Here is a 17,261-nt window from a genome sequence, read left to right on the forward strand (position 1 = left end):
TAGAGGCAGGCTGCTAGGCTGCTGGGATTGCAGGGCTCTCTGCTAACTGCACCCATGGGGCCAGCCGCCATCATGTAGATGTCTCTGTAGATAGAGGTGCTGTGAGTTTCCTGACAGCCTTGTCTTTCCCCAAAGGCGGAGAAGAACACGGGCTCTGCTGAGCTGCCGGTGCCCCTGATGCTCCTGCCCACAGGCTGTGTTGGTGTCCAGGCCCAGCACAGGATCCCAGTTAGTCCTGAGCAGGGGCAGTCTCGGGGTGCTCAGGACCCCTACTGCTTCAAGGACCTCCCGAGGGACCTGCCTTCCCTCTAAAACAGTAGACCCCACCTCCAGGTCCCTCTCCAACTCCCCCTCCTCTCCTCCCAGAGACCTCCTAAGCCCTAATCATTCCTTCCCACCCCACCAGGGTGCCCAGTCTCTTCTGAGAAGCATCACGTTAAGTGGAACTCAGCACATGACAAACCAGTCCCTGCCCCAGCAAGTAGCGCAGACAGGGAAGGGGATGGCTTTGACCAAGGTGGAGGGAGATCTCTTAGGTCTGTCGCATCAATGCTGAAAAGCTGGGTTTCCTGTTCTCCTGGAGCCCCAGCTCCTACGAGGGCCCCTTGCCTGCCCTCTCCCATAGCAATATACTCAGCAGGCCAGCAGCTACAGCAGCTGAGTACCCCAAGTCTCTAGGAGCCGTGACATTAAATATTCAGGAAGGGAGAAGGCACAGGATGAGGCTGTATGTGCCCCTCCCCAGCTCCACAGTCCCCACATTAACTTTCCTCATACCCCAGCAAAGTGAAGAGCTAGACTGAATGGCCACCAGGGGCCCAGGCTGGCAGTGTCACCCAGGGAGGCTGGGAAGAGGCTACGTGGCAGAGACACCCTCCTCCACTAGGGGTAGGGGGCAGGGCAAGACCAGACTGGCAGTGTTTTAATAGCATCGCTGTCCTACAATGCTCTGAGCTAGGCAGGGCAGGGATCAGGTGTCCCCACTTTGCAGATAAGGAAACTGAGGCTCATGGAGGTCAGATGAGAGCACGTGGCTAGTAAGAGACAAAACCAGCACTGCCTTCTGACTGCTGATCTTCCTTTCACCAGAGGACAGTGCTTGTTTCCCGCAGCCCAGGGATCCCTCCTCCCTGGCCTGGGTTTACCTGACTCCCCTCCAGACACCTCCTACTCACAGGATTTCTGGAACACAGACATCCAGCCTCCTACACCCACTGCTTGGGGGTCTCCATTCCCTGGCAGCCTGTTCATCAGCCTGGGAGTCTTTCATTCTTTGCAATCTACCTCTGAGCCACAGATGTGTTTTATTTGGGCACACTTTGAATTTATATTTTTAAGTTAACCATCAGCATATCAATCATGGTGTTCCCAAAACCCTGATTATCCATTTCTTAAAAGGCCTGTGTTCTCTCTTGTAGCAAACTCCTGAGGATCAGCGCCTCCCTTAGCACAAGATCTCCTCCCCATTTAGACCAGCTTGTTCCCAGCCCACCCCAGTCCCCGCTGTGCCTGGAGTCTCTGCACACTAAGTTTCTATTCAGAGCTGGTGCCATGGCACATGCCTGTAATCGCAGCGATTGTTGGAGGGAGTTGAAGTCACAGAAGCAACAGGGTTATTATGGGGCCTTTGTGTTCAAATGGTGAGCCATTATAGAATTTGAGCAAAAGAGTGACCTAATAAGCTGGGGACAATGGTATATGCTGTAGTCCCAGCTGCTCAGGAGGCTGAGGCAGGAGAATCACTTGAGCCCAAGAGTTGGAGACCAGCCTGGACAACATAGCAAGAACTTGACTCAGAAGAGAAAAAAAAAAAAAAGATCTTAACCTTGATTTTTAGTCTCACTTTCTTTCCATATAAAGAACAAACTGTAGAGGACGTGGGCCAGCAACTGCCTGGAAGTTATTGCTACAATCGAGGCAGGAGATGTGGTAGTGAAGAACAGCCACAGAGGACTTCTGTGGTTCTTACTGAGACACTGATGAGTTGAGCTGCCATCATCTCTGGTGGGAGACTGGGAGGCAGGGCAGAGCAGGAGTCCAAATGATCTGTGAAGCTTGAGATGTTCATTGGACATCCACATGGTACTGCTGAGGACTTGGGTAGAAATCTAAGTCTGGAGCCAGGTGCGGTGGGTCACTCCTGTAATCCCAGCAGCTTGGGAGGCTGAAGCAGGAGGATCACAAGTTCAAAGCCAGCCTCAGCAACTTAGCAAGGCCCTAAGCAACTCAGTGAGACCCTGTCTCAAAAAACAAAAAGGGCTGGGGATGTGGCTTAGTGGTTAAAGCACCCCTGAGTTCATTCCCCACGACCAAAAAAAAAAAAAAAAGAAAGAAAGAAATCTGAGTCTCAGGTTCAGGCAAGAGCATTCTGGACTAGAGATCTGGATCAGGGGTCTTTAGCAGAGCTGCTGTCTGAGGCCCTGCATCTGCTTGAAAGCACCGGAGTCTAGCAGGACAGAGTCAGAGGCCTCTCCATAAGACGCTGGAGAGAAGTAAAGAAACCATCAAAAGTCTGTGAGCTAGGAGGAGAACCCAGAGGGTAGAATGGCCCAGAAGTCAACAGCTATCTTGGAGAAGGACTGCTCCATTGGTCAATGATGCCGAGCAGGTCCGTGAGGCCTGAGACCCTGCCCCGGGGTCTGATACCCCTGAGACCCCTGTGCCCTTGGCAAGAACAGGTTTTGGATCTCAAGCCTGAGTGGAGCGACTGAGGATGTGTGGAGGAGGACGTGGACTTTTTTTCTGGGGGAGTTTTGCTACAAAGAAAAGCAGTAAGGCAGGAGGTTGCGAGCACTGGTGGAAAAAGTGAAGTGGATAGGAGTGTTTTTAAGATAGAAGGAAGAATATTATGGTTAAATAATGCAGAGAATGATCGTGGGGGGGGCACTGATCCAATTGGAGAAAGAAGGGAGATTATAGAAGTGGTATGTTTAGTAAGTCAGAGAGGAAGGGACCTGGTGGATCACAAGGACTTGCAGTTGATGGGAGCACAGTTAGATGATGGCATTCCCCAGAGACTGAGAGCTGGGGATTGGCCCAGCTGGCGGAGCTGGGATAGGAACCCAGGCAGCTGACTCCAGAGCCCAGCCCTTTGCTGCCACCCAACTGCCTAATGGAGACTCCTGAGCTGGTGAGGCAGAGAGCAGAGGACACACTCACACAGGCCTGGGCACAGCTGGGAGAGCACAGTGTGAGGCTGGGCACTGGAGTATTGGGGAAACAGGAGTGCCCAGTGCCGGTGCCAGCCTGTCACCCCCAACAATGGTGTCTCCTTCAGGTATATGCTGGGAATGTCCTATATGAGCACGACATGTCCCCTGAGCCCTTCTGGGAAGCCCATGATGCCATAGAGCTCCTGCTGTCCTCGCCCCCTGCTCCTGACATGGCTGCCACCCTCGCTGTGACTATCTCTTTTGAGGCCACCTGTCCCCAGCGTCTCACCCACCTCTGGAGAAACAAAGGTGAGAAGCTGATGCCCTGGCAAGGTTGGGGGTGAAGGGAGAGGCCCCACGAGGAGGGCAACAGGACTGGTCAGCAGCTCCTATTACAGCTCCCCGAGATCTGGGAAGTTATAGGAAGGGTGGGTTGGGGGCTTTGTGATGGGGGGATAGAATCCTTGTCCCCCCAGGACCCCCAGTCCAATTCTGGGGTACCTGACTTGAAGGAAGGCACAACCTTGCCCTGGAGTCCCCCTTCTAGCCATCTGGGCTCTTCCCTCAGTGGACTGGACCTTCACAGCCTGTGTCCCACCTCCAGGTCTCTGGGTCTCTGAGGGCCAGCGGGCCAAGATCACCGTCGCTGCCCTTGATGCCTCCAACCTCCTGGCCAGCGTCCCAGCATCCCAGCGCCCCGAGCATGACGTGCTGTTCCAGGTCACCCAGTTCCCCACCCGGGGCCAGCTGTTGGTGTCTGAGGAGCCCCTCCACGCCGGGAGGCCCCACTTCCTGCAGTCCGAGGTGGCCGCGGGACAGCTGGTGTATGCCCACGGTGGTGGGGGCACCCAGCAGGATGGCTTCCGCTTCCGTGCTCATCTCCAGGGACCAGCTGGGGCCTCCATAGTGGGACCCCAAACTTCCGAGGCCTTCAGCATCACCGTGCGGGACGTGAACGAGAGGCCTCCGCAGCCGCAGGCCTCCATGCCGCTGCGACTCACGCGGGGCTCTCGCGCCCTGGTCTCCCGAGCCCAACTGAGTGTGGTGGACCCAGACTCAGCTCCTGGGGAGATCGAGTATGAGGTGCAGAGGGCACCCCACAATGGCTTCCTGAGTCTGCTGGGGGGCAGCCCGGGGCCCACGACCCGCTTTACACAGGCCGACGTGGATGCGGGGCGACTGGCCTTTGTGGCCAATGGGAGCAGCGTGGCAGGAGTCTTCCAGCTGAGCATGTCTGATGGGGCCAGCCCGCCTCTGCCCATGACCCTGGCTGTGGACGTCTTGCCTTCTGCCATCCAGGTGCAACCGCGAGCCCCCCTGGAGGTGCCCCAAGCCCTGGGGCGCTCCCCCCTGAGCCGGCAGCAGCTCCAGGTGGTTTCAGATCGGGAGGAGCCCGACGTGGCCTACCGCCTCACCCAGGGGCCGCAGTACGGGCACCTCCTGGTGGGCGGGCAGCCTGCCTCAGCCTTCAGCCAGCTCCAGGTGGACCAGGGCGAGGTGGTCTTTGCCTTCACCAACTTCTCCTCCTCTCATGACCACTTCAAGGTCCTGGCGCTGGCCAGGGGTGTCAACGCATCAGCCACAGTGAATGTCACCGTGCGGGCTCTGCTGCACGTGTGGGCAGGTGGGCCGTGGCCCCAGGGTGCCACCCTACGCCTGGACTCCACCGTGCTGGATGCCGGCGAGCTGGCCAATCGCACGGGCAGCGTGCCCCGCTTCAGGCTTCTGGCGGGACCCCAGCATGGCCGCGTGGTCCGTGTGCCGCGGGCCAGGACGGAGCCCAGGAGCCGGCCACTTGTGGAGCACTTCACTCAGCAGGACTTGGAGGATGGCAGGCTGGGGCTTGAGGTGGGTAGGCCAGAGGGTAGGGTGCCTGGCCCAGCAGGGGACAGTCTCACTCTGGAACTATGGGCACGGGGTGTCCCACCTGCTGTGGCCTCCCTGGACTTTACTACCGAGCCTTATAATGCAGCCCGGCCCTACAGCGTGGCCCTGCTCAGTGTCCCTGAGGCTGCTCAGACTGACTCAGGGGAGCCAGAGAGCATCCCTCCCACGGGTGAGCCAGGCCCGGCAGCATCCAGCCCTGTGCCCACTGTGGCCAGGGGTGGCTTCCTGGGCTTCCTGGAGGCCAACATGTTCAGCATCATCATTCCTGTGTGCCTGGTCCTCCTGCTCCTGGCGCTCATCTTGCCCCTGCTCTTCTACCTCCGCAAACGCAACAAGACGGGCAAGCATGACGTCCAGATCCTGACCGCCAAACCCCGCAACGGCCTGGCCGGGGACACAGAGACTTTTCGCAAGGTAGAGCCGGGCCAGGCCATACCCCTCACAGCTGTGCCTGGACAGGGGTCCCCGCCAGGAGGCCAGCCTGATCCGGAGCTGCTGCAGTTCTGCCGGACACCCAACCCTGCCCTCAGGAATGGCCAATACTGGGTATGAGGCCTGGCCTGGGCCCAGATGCTAACCGGGCCAGGGCCAGGCTTGCCCACACCCAGACTCCATGGCTTCCATGCCCTGGTGCTGTTTGAGAATTCCCAGAGCAAGAGAGACCTGGAGGCGCCAGGGGTGGAGGGTGCTAGTGGACAGCCCCATGGGTCCTGGACAGAGTGCAGTCAAGAGCTGGAACCTTCCTCAGCTACTCAGAAGCTAGAGAACTGCAGGGGCCCAGCAGGAGCAGGCAGGGAGTCAGTCTCCTGCCCTGGAGCTGCTTGGGGCTGTCAAAACCAGGGTGACCTCCTGGGTGGGTCAGGACTCTGGGTCCTGGGTCTGTGACGTTGGGTAAGTCACACCTGCCCCAGCTGCTGAGAGAGCAAGGAGAAGGAAGTGCCCCAGGGAGAGAGAGGACACGGGGGTGATTCCTGGCTTTTCCACCTCAACCCAGGCCCTCCTTGTCTCTGCTCCAGGGTTACGGGAAAATTCTTCCCCTCTGGTGTTTTAAGGAGATGGTTTTCCCTGGAGCTGAGAGCCCCTCCACAATAGGAGACAGAAACTGATAGAATAATATATTCCCGGTGCAGGGTGGGTGGGTTGCTCTGGGGATGGCTGTTTTCAGGGGATTGCAGGGAGTTATTTAACAGGTGCTGGGCTGGCTGGGCCCCATGGAGTCCCTGGGGGTGTGGGATGGAGGATCTGAAGCCAGTTCATTCCCAGGGCCCCACTGTGGTGAGCAGTCCTGGAGCAGACGTGTTGGGAAGCATGGAGGGTCTCGGGCTGAGGGCCACTGCGGTGCCTATGTTCCCCTGAACACCAGGGGACACTTGGCTCCATGGAGCCTGGATAAATGGTGCTTCCGAGGCTCTGGACAGCTGTGTGTTGTTTGTGTCTGACCGTGCACTGGGCCTTTGTCCACAAGGGCTTCACTCTACTGGGGCAGGGCATCTGGCCCTGCCCAGCCAGCGGATGAACAGAGCCAGGCAAGCTCCTGAGTGTCCACTCGCTGGTGCCTTCCATATCTCTTGTCCCCACCTGTGTGGGCAGGTGGCCCAGTCTTTGGATGGGACCAAAGCCCTTTAATTAGGTAGAGATAGGCCAAGTCCTTTACAGGGAGCTTCAAGGAAAACATCAAAATAAATGCTCCCAGCCCTAGATTTTTTTTTTTTTTTTTTTTGCCTGGGTTTGGGCCTCCACAGCCCTGTCCCTCCCCATTCACTTGTGTTTGGAGTAGCAAAGGAGAAGGTGGGGGGACCTTGGGGACCCTGAGGTGGGAACATGGCACACAGAGGGAGGATGCGGGGGGCTGCCAAGGGGTTCCTCTCAACTCCCTGTGGACTTGAAAAGGAAGACTTCTGCTGCCTCCATCCTCCAACAGAAGGACCAAGGGTGCTGCCTCTTGAAGGTACAAGAAGCAGCAAAGACCCAAAAGAGCTAGATGTCCCTGTACTTGGCCTGTCATTTGGTTAGAAACGGGTCCTGAGACCTCTGAGCCATTCTGTGAGTTACCAAGGAGGCGCCACCCTCAGGCCCTTGCCCTTTAGAGGGTGTCACAGGGTTGGGGACAATAGAGATGGATTCTGGATCCCAGGGGACATGTCTGGCCCTGAGAGTAGGTTGAAGTCATCAGAAGGGAAACGTGAGAGATGTCTGAGTTCTGGGGAGAAATATGGAAGTCTTGGGGCCCCGAGTACAGCTAGGTTGGGGGTAGAGAGCCCCAGCTTGCCTTTGGAAACGGATGCATCTGAGAACAACAGTGACATCCTCCTGTACCCCAGAATCGATAACATTTGGTCCAGGAACCCAGGCAAGGGATGAGACTCCCTCCTCCCCACCATCCTGTCCCTGGACCAGGGACCCTCCCCTGATGCCCTTCATATCTCAGCACCCCGTTTCCTGGTTCTCCACTCTCAGGCTTCCTCTTTCCAAAGGACTGAGAGGTGACTGAGGTTCAGAGAGGGAAAGAGGGTTAACTAGAGCTACACAATAAAGTAGAAGGAAAGTACGCAAGACCCCCTCGGCCCAGTGAGGCTCTTCTTGCTACACTGAAAAGCACTGTGCCCCAAGAAGAGTGACCAAGGCCTGTAGGCTTGGAGATGAGGTGGCCCTAGAGTGTCTCCACACCCTGAGCTTGCAGCCCTACCTTGGTTTACAAGCCTGGTCTTTCCGGCACCTCCAGGCAAGGGAGGTGCCAGACCACACCACACCACACCACACCCCATGCTCTCCTGCCCCTCTCTGAAGCTCAGGGCTAGGTCCTCAGGGCCTTGATATCTGGGACCAGCCTCCACCCAGGGTAACCAGTTTCCCTGGAAGTGTAAGCCGAGATGGGGTGACAGACCTGTCGGGCAGGATCTAGCCTCATCTCCAGTTTCCTCCAGAGAACTGACCACACTCTATTCACACAGCCTGGCTTGCCCCACCCCCCAGGGAGCTGGTGCTGGCTGACACCCTCCGTTCCTCTCAGCCTGGACTGGACAGTGGGCTGGCCAGCAGCCCTGCCAGGAACTGAGAGGGGGTCTTTCACCGGCACACCAATTCTGGGAACTCAGTTTGCACGGGGGCCCTTTGTTGATGTTCAGATGTGCACCCAAAGCTTAGAGCAGGTGCCACTCACTGTATAAAATACCACACAATCCCCTTTCTCTAAGAAGCTGCTCCCCCATGGCATTGGAGACAGGAGCCAACCATTGTCCAAGTGTTAGGTATGTTTGGAAGCCTCTGGCCCTCGACTTCATATACACACACACAAACACATGTGCACTTGTGCCTGCTTGGGTATGTGAACACAGGTTTGCTCATGACTTTCAAACCCACAACACAGATCAATCCTGAACACACACATGCAGGTGCACACACAAACTTCAAAAGCATGTGCTCCTTGCCTGAGTGTCCACCCCCTGGTGCCTTCCAGATCTCTTGTCCCCACCTGTGTGTGCAGGAGGCCCTCCCAAAGGCCCTGGAGCTAAGGGGACCAGGGTACCCTTTCCCATTAAGAGACCAAAGCTGACATCAGAGTTGGAAAGTGAACCCATGGGTGTGGGGAGGGGTTTCCAGAGGAGCACAAATCCCTGAGTCCCTAGCTTGGAGATGCTGCCTACCACTCTCGATAATTAGCACCTCTAAGGTGCTAAAGAAGGGGCTCCCTTTGAAGCCTTCTAGAAGCTGTCCCTTTAAGTGGGGTTGCCATGGCAGCTGTGGAATGCACTGAGCTGGAACACTCATCCTCCAATAGGGAGCCAGAGAAGTGCTTCCCTTACCTCTCCACCCCAGCTTCCCCTGACCAACGGGAACTGCCAGGGCTGCTGGCATCTTCCTCTGGTCCCAGAAGATTCCAGATCTTAAAGAGATGGAGGTACCCAAGCAGAGCTCCAGAGTTCTCTGGGTGGGTCCTCCCCTTCCTGGCCAGAGAATAAGAAGGAGGCCTGGCAAGTGGGTGGAAAGGACATGGGCAACCAAACCCGCTAGACTTCCGCCCCCACCCCACACTAGGCCCTCTCCTACTTCTTGCTATCCCTGCGTAGTGACTGTTAAGAGCAGTCAGACATTGGAAAGGCGTCTCGTGCCAAAAATATTGTGGGAGATTCAAAAAGGAACAGACCCAGCCCTTCTCGAGAGCCCCAGACATTCCAACGGATAACTACCAAACTATGACGTGTGCGTTAACCCAGGGGTGTGAGCTGGACAGTGAGGGGAAAGCCCAGAGGGGGAAGCTAGCTAACGGTCCACTCCTGCCTATCCTTAGAGAGCAATGGCCTTCCATAGAAGAGACAGCTGAGCACGCTTCGTTTCCATCCTCAGTGCACAAAATCACAGTATTTAAACTGACGGCTGCTGCCCTCATAAAGGGCACCACCTCCTCAGAGGGCCCCCTGTGGCCACCAGGATAGTAGTGGGTTATATCCTTCATATTTCAGATGTCTGAAGTAGCTCTACTAACAGAAGCAACCTTGGCTAGATTATCCAGTGACCAAGGGACTTTTGTACCCAAACCCAGCCTCGCCTAAGAGCTGGAGGAGCTCCTGCCGCTCATCCTAAGAACTGCCACCTCAAAGCCTGAAGTTAATCCCAAAGCACCCTTCTGATGCCTTGTGTGGTCACAAAGGGCTCAAGTAACCTAGTTCCCAGGTCCTAAAGGCTCAAATGAGATGGATTGTCTGAATTTTTGCTGCCCAAAGTGGGGTCCCTACACTGGCAGCACTAGCATTACTTGGGAGCCTGTTAGAAATGAAGAATTGGGCTGGGCATGGTGGTATACACCTGAATCCCAGTGACTTGGGAGGCTGAGGCAGGAAGATCACAAGTTTAAGGCCAGCCTCAGCAATTTAATGAAACCCTGTCACAAAAGAGAAAATTAAAAGAGATGGGGATGTAGCACAGTAAAAGAGTTTCAATCAAAAAAAGGAAAGAAAGGGAGGAAGGAAGGAAATATTGGGCTGGAGCTGGAGCTTGGTGGTAGAGTGTTTGCCTATTGCCTAACATGTGCAAGGCCTTAGGTTTAATCCCTAGCACTGCAAAAAGAAAAGAAAAAGAAATAAGAATCTCAGGCCCTACCCCAGATGGCTGAGCCAGACTGCTTTAGCAAGGTCCCCAGGTGACTGGAATACACACTGCACAGGAGAGTCTGAGAGCCATCGACTGGAGCCCTCCCCTCAACCTCTAATTGGGGAAACTGAGATGGGAGAGGCAAAGACAGGACCGAGATCACACAGCCATTTAGTGGCAGAGCTGTCCCAGGGTTTTGTCCTCCACTTCATGCTACCATCTGTCCTTCCTCACACACTGTGAAGTCTCCATGTGCCAGGCAGACTTGGGGGATAGGGTTCTGATACGGGTCCCTGTTCCAGGACCTCCATGAGGACAGGAGAAGCACAGGAGGGCAGGCTGGCGGCCAAGTCCGGTCCAGCGGGGAGGGTCTGCAGGAAGCCACCCACACCCACACCCACCCTTATCTCCCCCAGTGCAGGAGCCCCCCACCACCCTGGTTTTGACCATCCGGCTGGCCCTCCCCCCCCTAGACCCTCCCTGTCTTGGACCCACCTGTCAGAGGAAAGGACAAAGGGAACTGTCCAAAGTGACCAGTCAGTGCTCATGTGTCAGGGCCTCCCCTTGGAGGAGCCTCAATAACCGGCAGAGAGGGAGGAAGAAGCTCTTATGGGCTGCTGCCCACGCCTGGTTAGGAAGGAGGGGGTGGGCCACCCAGAGTTTTCACCTACAGAGAGTGGGAACCCAGGCTGCCATGTTGACCTTTCTGTCCCAGGAAGGAAAGCCAGGCTGTGACCCCGTGTGCTGCCCTGGTGCGGGGAGAGCCTGGAGCCAACTCCCCTCTGCTCCCAGGGGCTGAGCTCCTAGAGGCCCAGCCCCCCTCCCCTTAGAGAAAACATTGTCCACTTCATCAAGACATCTAGCCTGACCCGGCCACTGCTGCGCCCTGTGCTAGGTCCTCAGCAGTTTCAGTCAACACCTATTGCCAGAATATGATGCTTCCCTTCCCACAGAGGTGCCCTCCAGCCAAGAGGCTTCTGACCCCCCAGACTTTCTCTCCCAAGTTCTCATTCTGCGTGCACTGGTCTCTCCCCACCCCCAGGGGTGCTGTCTGGGCCCCGGCCCCAAGCTCTGGATTCTAGAGGGCAGGCTTACTCTCTACCCCTCCCACAGATGGGGATCACGACTCCCTCCCTCCTCCTCTTACTGCCCCCTCCTACTGGCTCCATCTGCTCCTAACCCTACAGGCAGAACATGGTCACAAATGTAGCTCACTGCATAGAAGCAAAGTTCATGAAGTGCAGCAGAAAAGGAGACAACCCAGAACCCCCTCCCCCCTGCCCTTCCCCCCTGCCCCCCACCGCAGCTGCTCCCCAGAACTCCAGGCTTGAGATCCCAGTGCTGAGAGGCACCTCCTCGGCCACTAGGAAGGTTTCAAGCCCCCCTGGGGCGACTCAGCCCTGCCAGTGAATTGCTGTGACAGTCACTCCTCTCTCTGGACCTAAGTTTGGGACTCTGAGGAGCTCTGCAGGTCAGACTGAGAAGCTTCGTGCAGCCCTGGGCTGACGGGGAGTAGCCCCAGGAAGACATCTGATGCTGGACCTCCTGGGCATCCTCCATTGCCCACTTTCCCAGACCACCTTTAAGATGCATGCCTGGTGTGAGGAGTGGGGCTCTCATGAGCCCCTCGGGCAGACCCTGCACTCAGCTGCCCCCCCAGCTTGAGTGTTCCCTGTGGCTCAGAAGTCACCCTAGGAGGCTTAGAAGCCAGCAGGATGGGGCATGATCACCCCTCACACAAAAACAACCAAACTGTACCCAGCTGATGCTGCCTAGCTGTCTCAGTGAGAGGGGAGGCTGCCACTCTGCTGATGGGAACAGCATGGCCTCAGGGTAGCCAAGGAGGGACAGAGAGAAGAGATCTCTGGACCTCCAGAGGGCTGAGAATAGCCAATGCACACCTCCCTCCCTCCCCAGGCCTGGCAGAGAAAGAGCCAATGACTCCCTGGAGTGAGTCACGGGTTGGGTGGGAGGTGGGAGATGACGTCAGGGAGGAGGCATCCATTCAGCCACCAGCTGCTGTGGCGCCCCACGTGCACAGGCACACGTTTGCACAGCACTGCCACACGCAGCTGAGCACACAGTATGTGCAGACTCATGGACCCCCCCGCAGCAAGCATGCAAACCAGACCTCACACACACACCCCTCCCTGGAGACTGCAGATAGAGCCACACACTCCTGGAGTCACCTTCTATGATCCAGGCTCAGGGGACACAGCAGTGAGCAAGACACAAATGCCAGCTTCCCTGATGGCTGCTCTCCAGAAACACATCTAAAACAATCACCTTTGTATGCTTGGGAGGCTGGGGCAGGAGGAATGCAAGTTTGAGGCCAGCCTCAGGAACTTAGCAAGGCCCCAAGCAAATTAGTAAGATCCTGTCTCAAAATAAAAAATAAAAAGGGCCGGGGATGTGGCTCGATGGTTAAGTGCCCCTGGGTTCAACACCTAGTACCAAAAAAGAAAAATGATAATAATAATCTTTGTACTGAAGTATATGCAGATGACATTAGGTGATGTCTGCAGTTTTCTGGAAAACAAGGGATATGGGGGAATAAAATATCAGCTCACTATTGATTTCATTGGAACTGAGGAATGGGCAACAAAGACCTGTATGTGTTTCTCTATCTTTATGTCTGTTTGAAACTTTCCATAGTAAGATGTTTAAAATACAAACATATTGGGGCTGGGGATGTGGCTCAAGCGGTAGCGCGCTCGCCTGGCATGCGTGCGGCCCGGGTTCAATCCTCAGCACCACATACAAACAAAAGATGTTGTACCTGCTGATAACTAAATAATAAATATTTTAAAAAATAAATAAATAAAATAAAATAAAATACAAACATGTGGGACTGGGGTTGTAGCTCAGTTGGTAGAGTGCTTGCCAAGCAAGTGTGAGGAACTGGGTTTGATCCTCAGCGCCACATAAAAATAAATAAATAAAATGAAGGTATTGTGTCCATCTACAACTAAAAAAAATTAAAATACACACATGTATGTAATTGGCAGTTGGTAATAAGTAAAATGAATAAAAATAAAGCAAGGTAAAGGGACAGAGGGACTGGGAAGGCTCCTTAGATAGCATGGTCAAGGGAGACTTCTCCAAGTGACATTTAAGCAGAGACCTGAATTAACTGAGTTGCAAATTACATGCTCCCTGAGAGGAAGGACATTCCAGACAGAGGGAACAGCAAATGCTAAGGTCTTCAGATGTCAGCAAACATGACGGAGGAAACAGCAAGCAGACAAGCCTATCTGGAGTTCAAAAACCAAAGGGGAGAGGGGTCTAAGGTGAGATCAGATCAGGGCCTTGTGGGCTGAGGGAGGAGTCTGGAGTTTGAAAGACCCCATCCTAAGTATGGAGAATACGATTTTTTAAAATATGTTTTAGTTGTAGATGGACACAATATCTTTATTTTATTTGTTTGCTTGTTTGGTTGGTTGGTTATGAGGTGCTGAGGATAGAACCCAGTGCCTCATGCAGGCAAGGCAAGTGCTCAACCACTGAGCCACAACCCCAGCCCCATAGAATATGATTTTAAAAGACCACATTGACCAGACACAGTGGCACACACACATGATTCTAGCTAATCAGAAGACGGAGACAGGAGGATGGCAAATTTAGACCATCAATTTAGTGAGACCATGTCTCAAAACATTAAAAAAAAAAAAAAAAAAAAAGGACTGAGGATGTAGCTCAATGGTGTAGTGCCCTGAGTTCAATCCCGAATACCCAAACAAAAGGTCCTACTGGACCACCAGAGGATGGGAAAGAGCAGAGAGCAGTTTAGGGGCTTCTGCACTAGACCAGGCAAGCACAGTGACAGCTTGCGCCCCAGTGGTGAAAGAATCAGATTTGGGATCTCTCTCTCTCTCTCCCCAGCTTCTCTCTCTAGCCAGGGATTGAACCCAGGGACACTCTACCACTGAGCTACACCCTCAGCCCCTTTTTATTTTTTATTTTGAGACAGGGTTTTGCTTAGTTACTTAGGACCTCAGTAAGTTGCTGAGGCTGGCCTCAAACTTGTGATCCTCCTGCCTCAGCCACCCGAGTTACTGAGATCACAGGTGTGCACCTGGCTTGGGATCTCTTTTGAGGTGCTAACAAGCTTTGCTTATGAATGTGGTGAGGAGTAGGAGAAAAAGAAAAAAAAAAAACTAAGCATGATTCCAACGCTGGGCCAGGCTGAGAGGTGTTGCTTTTCCAAGCTGGAAAACACAAGGATATCTTGTGCTGTCAAATGACAACAGGCACCAAGTGTCACTGCAGGGAAATACACACAGGTGGACACACAGACAGCAACCACACAGGATACACATACTCCAGGTATGAGGCACAAACACAGACCCCATCACCACACCTCTGCCTGCCCCTTACTCCATGGAAGTCCCAGAGGCAGAGGCCTTCCCCCCTCCCTGGCTCAGCCCCAGCACCCACTAGACCCCCATCAGCATTTCCTAAGGGTCCTCATTGCCCCTCGTCTTGGCCCTTGGAGAAAAGATGCTACTAACAATTCTTCATTGAGACTAGAGTCCTATTCCTGCCCCCGTTCACTGTTCCTGTCCTCCTCTGCCAGTCCCCCCTAGAGTTTGCTCCCACATCTCTGTCTGAGACCCTACAGAAAATTATCACTCAGCCTGACATGGTGGTACATACCTGTAATCCCAGCAGCTCCAGAGGATGAAGCAGGGGGATTGCAAGTTCAAGGTCAGCTTTGGCAACACAGCAAGACCCTCAGCAATTTACTGTGAACTTATCTTAAAATTTTAAAAGACGTAAAAAGACTGGGGAGGTAGCTCAGTGGTAAAATCCTCCTGGGTTCCATCCCCAGTACCAAAAATAAAAAAGAAAGAAAGAAAATGATTATTCAACAAATATTTGCCCAGCATTCTCTGTGGGCCAAACTCTCCCTTCCACCTACTGACAGGAGGGCATGGCCATCTGCACCCAATACCTGCCACCCACCCCCACCTGTCCTGTGGCCACCTGCCCCTCTCCTTCCCCATTCTTCTCTATTCCCAGCACCCCTGCTTTCACTCTGAGATAGGACAGTGGCCCTACTCTTGCCCAGTTCCACCAGCCTTGGAAAGGGCATGGCTCTGGTGCAGGCAGACCTCGGCCTGGGCCTGCCCAGGGCAGCTGCTCAATCTCACACGCGCGCCTGACTCAGGGCCTCTGAGCCACTGTCTGCTGGAGATTGTTAACCAGAGGCATTCTTACTTTCCAGACATCGTGGGCGATGAGTTAACTCATAGTAGGCCCTTTGCCCAAGGCCCAGCACACCACTCTGTCTTTGAGAATGCTGAACATCTGGGGCAAAGAAAGGGCTCACACTCATGAACCTGGTCACAAATGAGCACCATCACTGGAGTGGTGTTGGGGGAACTGAGGCTGAGCGATGTGACCTTGCCATAGATTACCTGGTGACTCCATTAATGGAAGGCCTGGGTTGTGAGCCTGGATCTCTTAATTCCTGGGCATGCGATAGTGATATGTAATAGTCAGCAGCCCTATGGGCCCTTCCGCCCAGACCAATGAATCCCATGACAGCCAGGAGATTGTTTCCCATGGAGACTGTTTCAACATGGGGCAGAGCTCAAGGTCTGGGGGTGGATGAGGGCTTGGCCCCAGCTGGGCCCCCCATCCACCATCTGTGGCTTTCCAGGGGTGCCAGATTCTTGCCTCTGCAATGAGTTGAACTTGCTCTAGCTCTGGGCGAGGCTGATAATCCCAGCCACTCCTCGCTGAGCACTTACTATGTGGGCACTACCCAGCTGTTGCTTTTCATTCATGGAACCCTCCCAACAACCACGTGGACCTCCATGATACAAATGGGCAAAAGGAAGCATGAGCAGTTAAGAACATCCCTGCAGCAAGTGCGCGTGGGAGGATTTGCACTTGGCTTAGCCACTCTGTGGTCCTGCCTCTATGGTGGAGGCAAAGGAGTTGCGGAGAGCAGGCTACGGATGGAGCCTCATACCACCCCTACCCAGGGCTCTCCTGCCAAAAGACAGCAAGGGGGTTTGGGCCAGCCCAAAAGAGGCTCCAGGGGCCTTCAAACTCCAGCCATCTTCCAACTCCTGCCCCAGACATTGGCCATTTGCCTCTCAGCACAGGTGGCCCAGGCCTAACCAGTGTCCACCAGGGGCTGCAATGGGGGAGCAGAGGAACCCCAGAGAGGTCAGGAGGTCCAGGACTTATACCCCTTCCCCAGGTAGAACCCCTAAGATGCAGCCAGATGCCAGATGTCAAGAGGATGCCCAGGGTGTCTAAGCAGCCCAGAGCTCCCTGCACTTGTGAGGTGGCAGCTGTGGAATCATGACCACAAGCCACAGAGGGGACCACAGGCCACAGAAGGGACCTTTGCCAAGAGGGAAGATGATCAGAGAGCCCAGGACACACCACAGGGCCAGTGCCAAGGTCTAGCTCTGCAAGAATCAGCCTATAAAGTTTGCAGCTGGGGGTGGAGGGTAGGGTGGAAAAGAAAAGGAAAAAGGAAAAAAAAGTCAAAATCAAAATCAATAAATTTTAATTAAATATCTACAAGAAAATACATTGTCGAGGGGTAAACTGAACCCCTTCATGTGGAGTGAAGGCAGATTTGAATATGCGGGATTCAGCCTCTGAAAATCAAAATCAGGGGGCCTTCCTAAGGTCTCCACACGTGCCATCCCTGAAACTTACATGCAACCTGGAGGGAAGGAGGCCTCCCCCAATAATAATAATTATTATTATTATTATCATTATTATTATGTGAAAAGCCTATTACCATTCTGCTCTGCACCTTCAAAACTCCCCCAAATTATTTGAGATTACTTTTCTACCATGTGTAGGTGGGGTGGGGAGCAAAAGAGAAATTTAGGGCAGACTAGAAAAATGAAGTTCTGCTCCTCACACGTGTTTCTTTGTAAACGGAGCTTTTGAGTCACTGTGGATGTCACCGTGCAGTGCTGTCCTCAGTCTTTTCTCCCTGGGGACTGCTGAGACTCGCCCTACACTCCAACCCCCCTTCACACTTTAACCAGTTGGTTCACTGGCCTCCCAATCTTTCGAACTCCAGAGCAGAGGACCTGCCAATTAATTCGTCAATGCAGCTTTAAGGAATGGAGCCAGAGAGCTGGGTTTGAGACCAGC

General features: G+C 54.3%; 1 protein-coding gene across 1 annotated transcript in view; it reads left to right on the forward strand.

Moving 5' to 3' along the window:
* Cspg4 (chondroitin sulfate proteoglycan 4) overlaps positions 1–6,454 on the forward strand; it is a 36,110-nt gene extending 29,656 nt beyond the window's left edge. The window contains exons 9-10 of the mRNA XM_005316826.4: positions 3,278–3,461; positions 3,757–6,454. Of these exons, the coding sequence (XP_005316883.2) occupies positions 3,278–3,461; positions 3,757–5,591 (2,019 nt within the window). The 3' untranslated portion in view covers positions 5,592–6,454. The remainder of the gene's footprint in view (positions 1–3,277; positions 3,462–3,756) is intronic.
* The last annotated feature ends 10,807 nt before the right edge of the window (positions 6,455–17,261 follow it).

This window comes from Ictidomys tridecemlineatus, chromosome 5 (assembly GCF_052094955.1).
Source record: "Ictidomys tridecemlineatus isolate mIctTri1 chromosome 5, mIctTri1.hap1, whole genome shotgun sequence".
Taxonomy (NCBI): Eukaryota; Metazoa; Chordata; class Mammalia; order Rodentia; family Sciuridae; genus Ictidomys; species Ictidomys tridecemlineatus.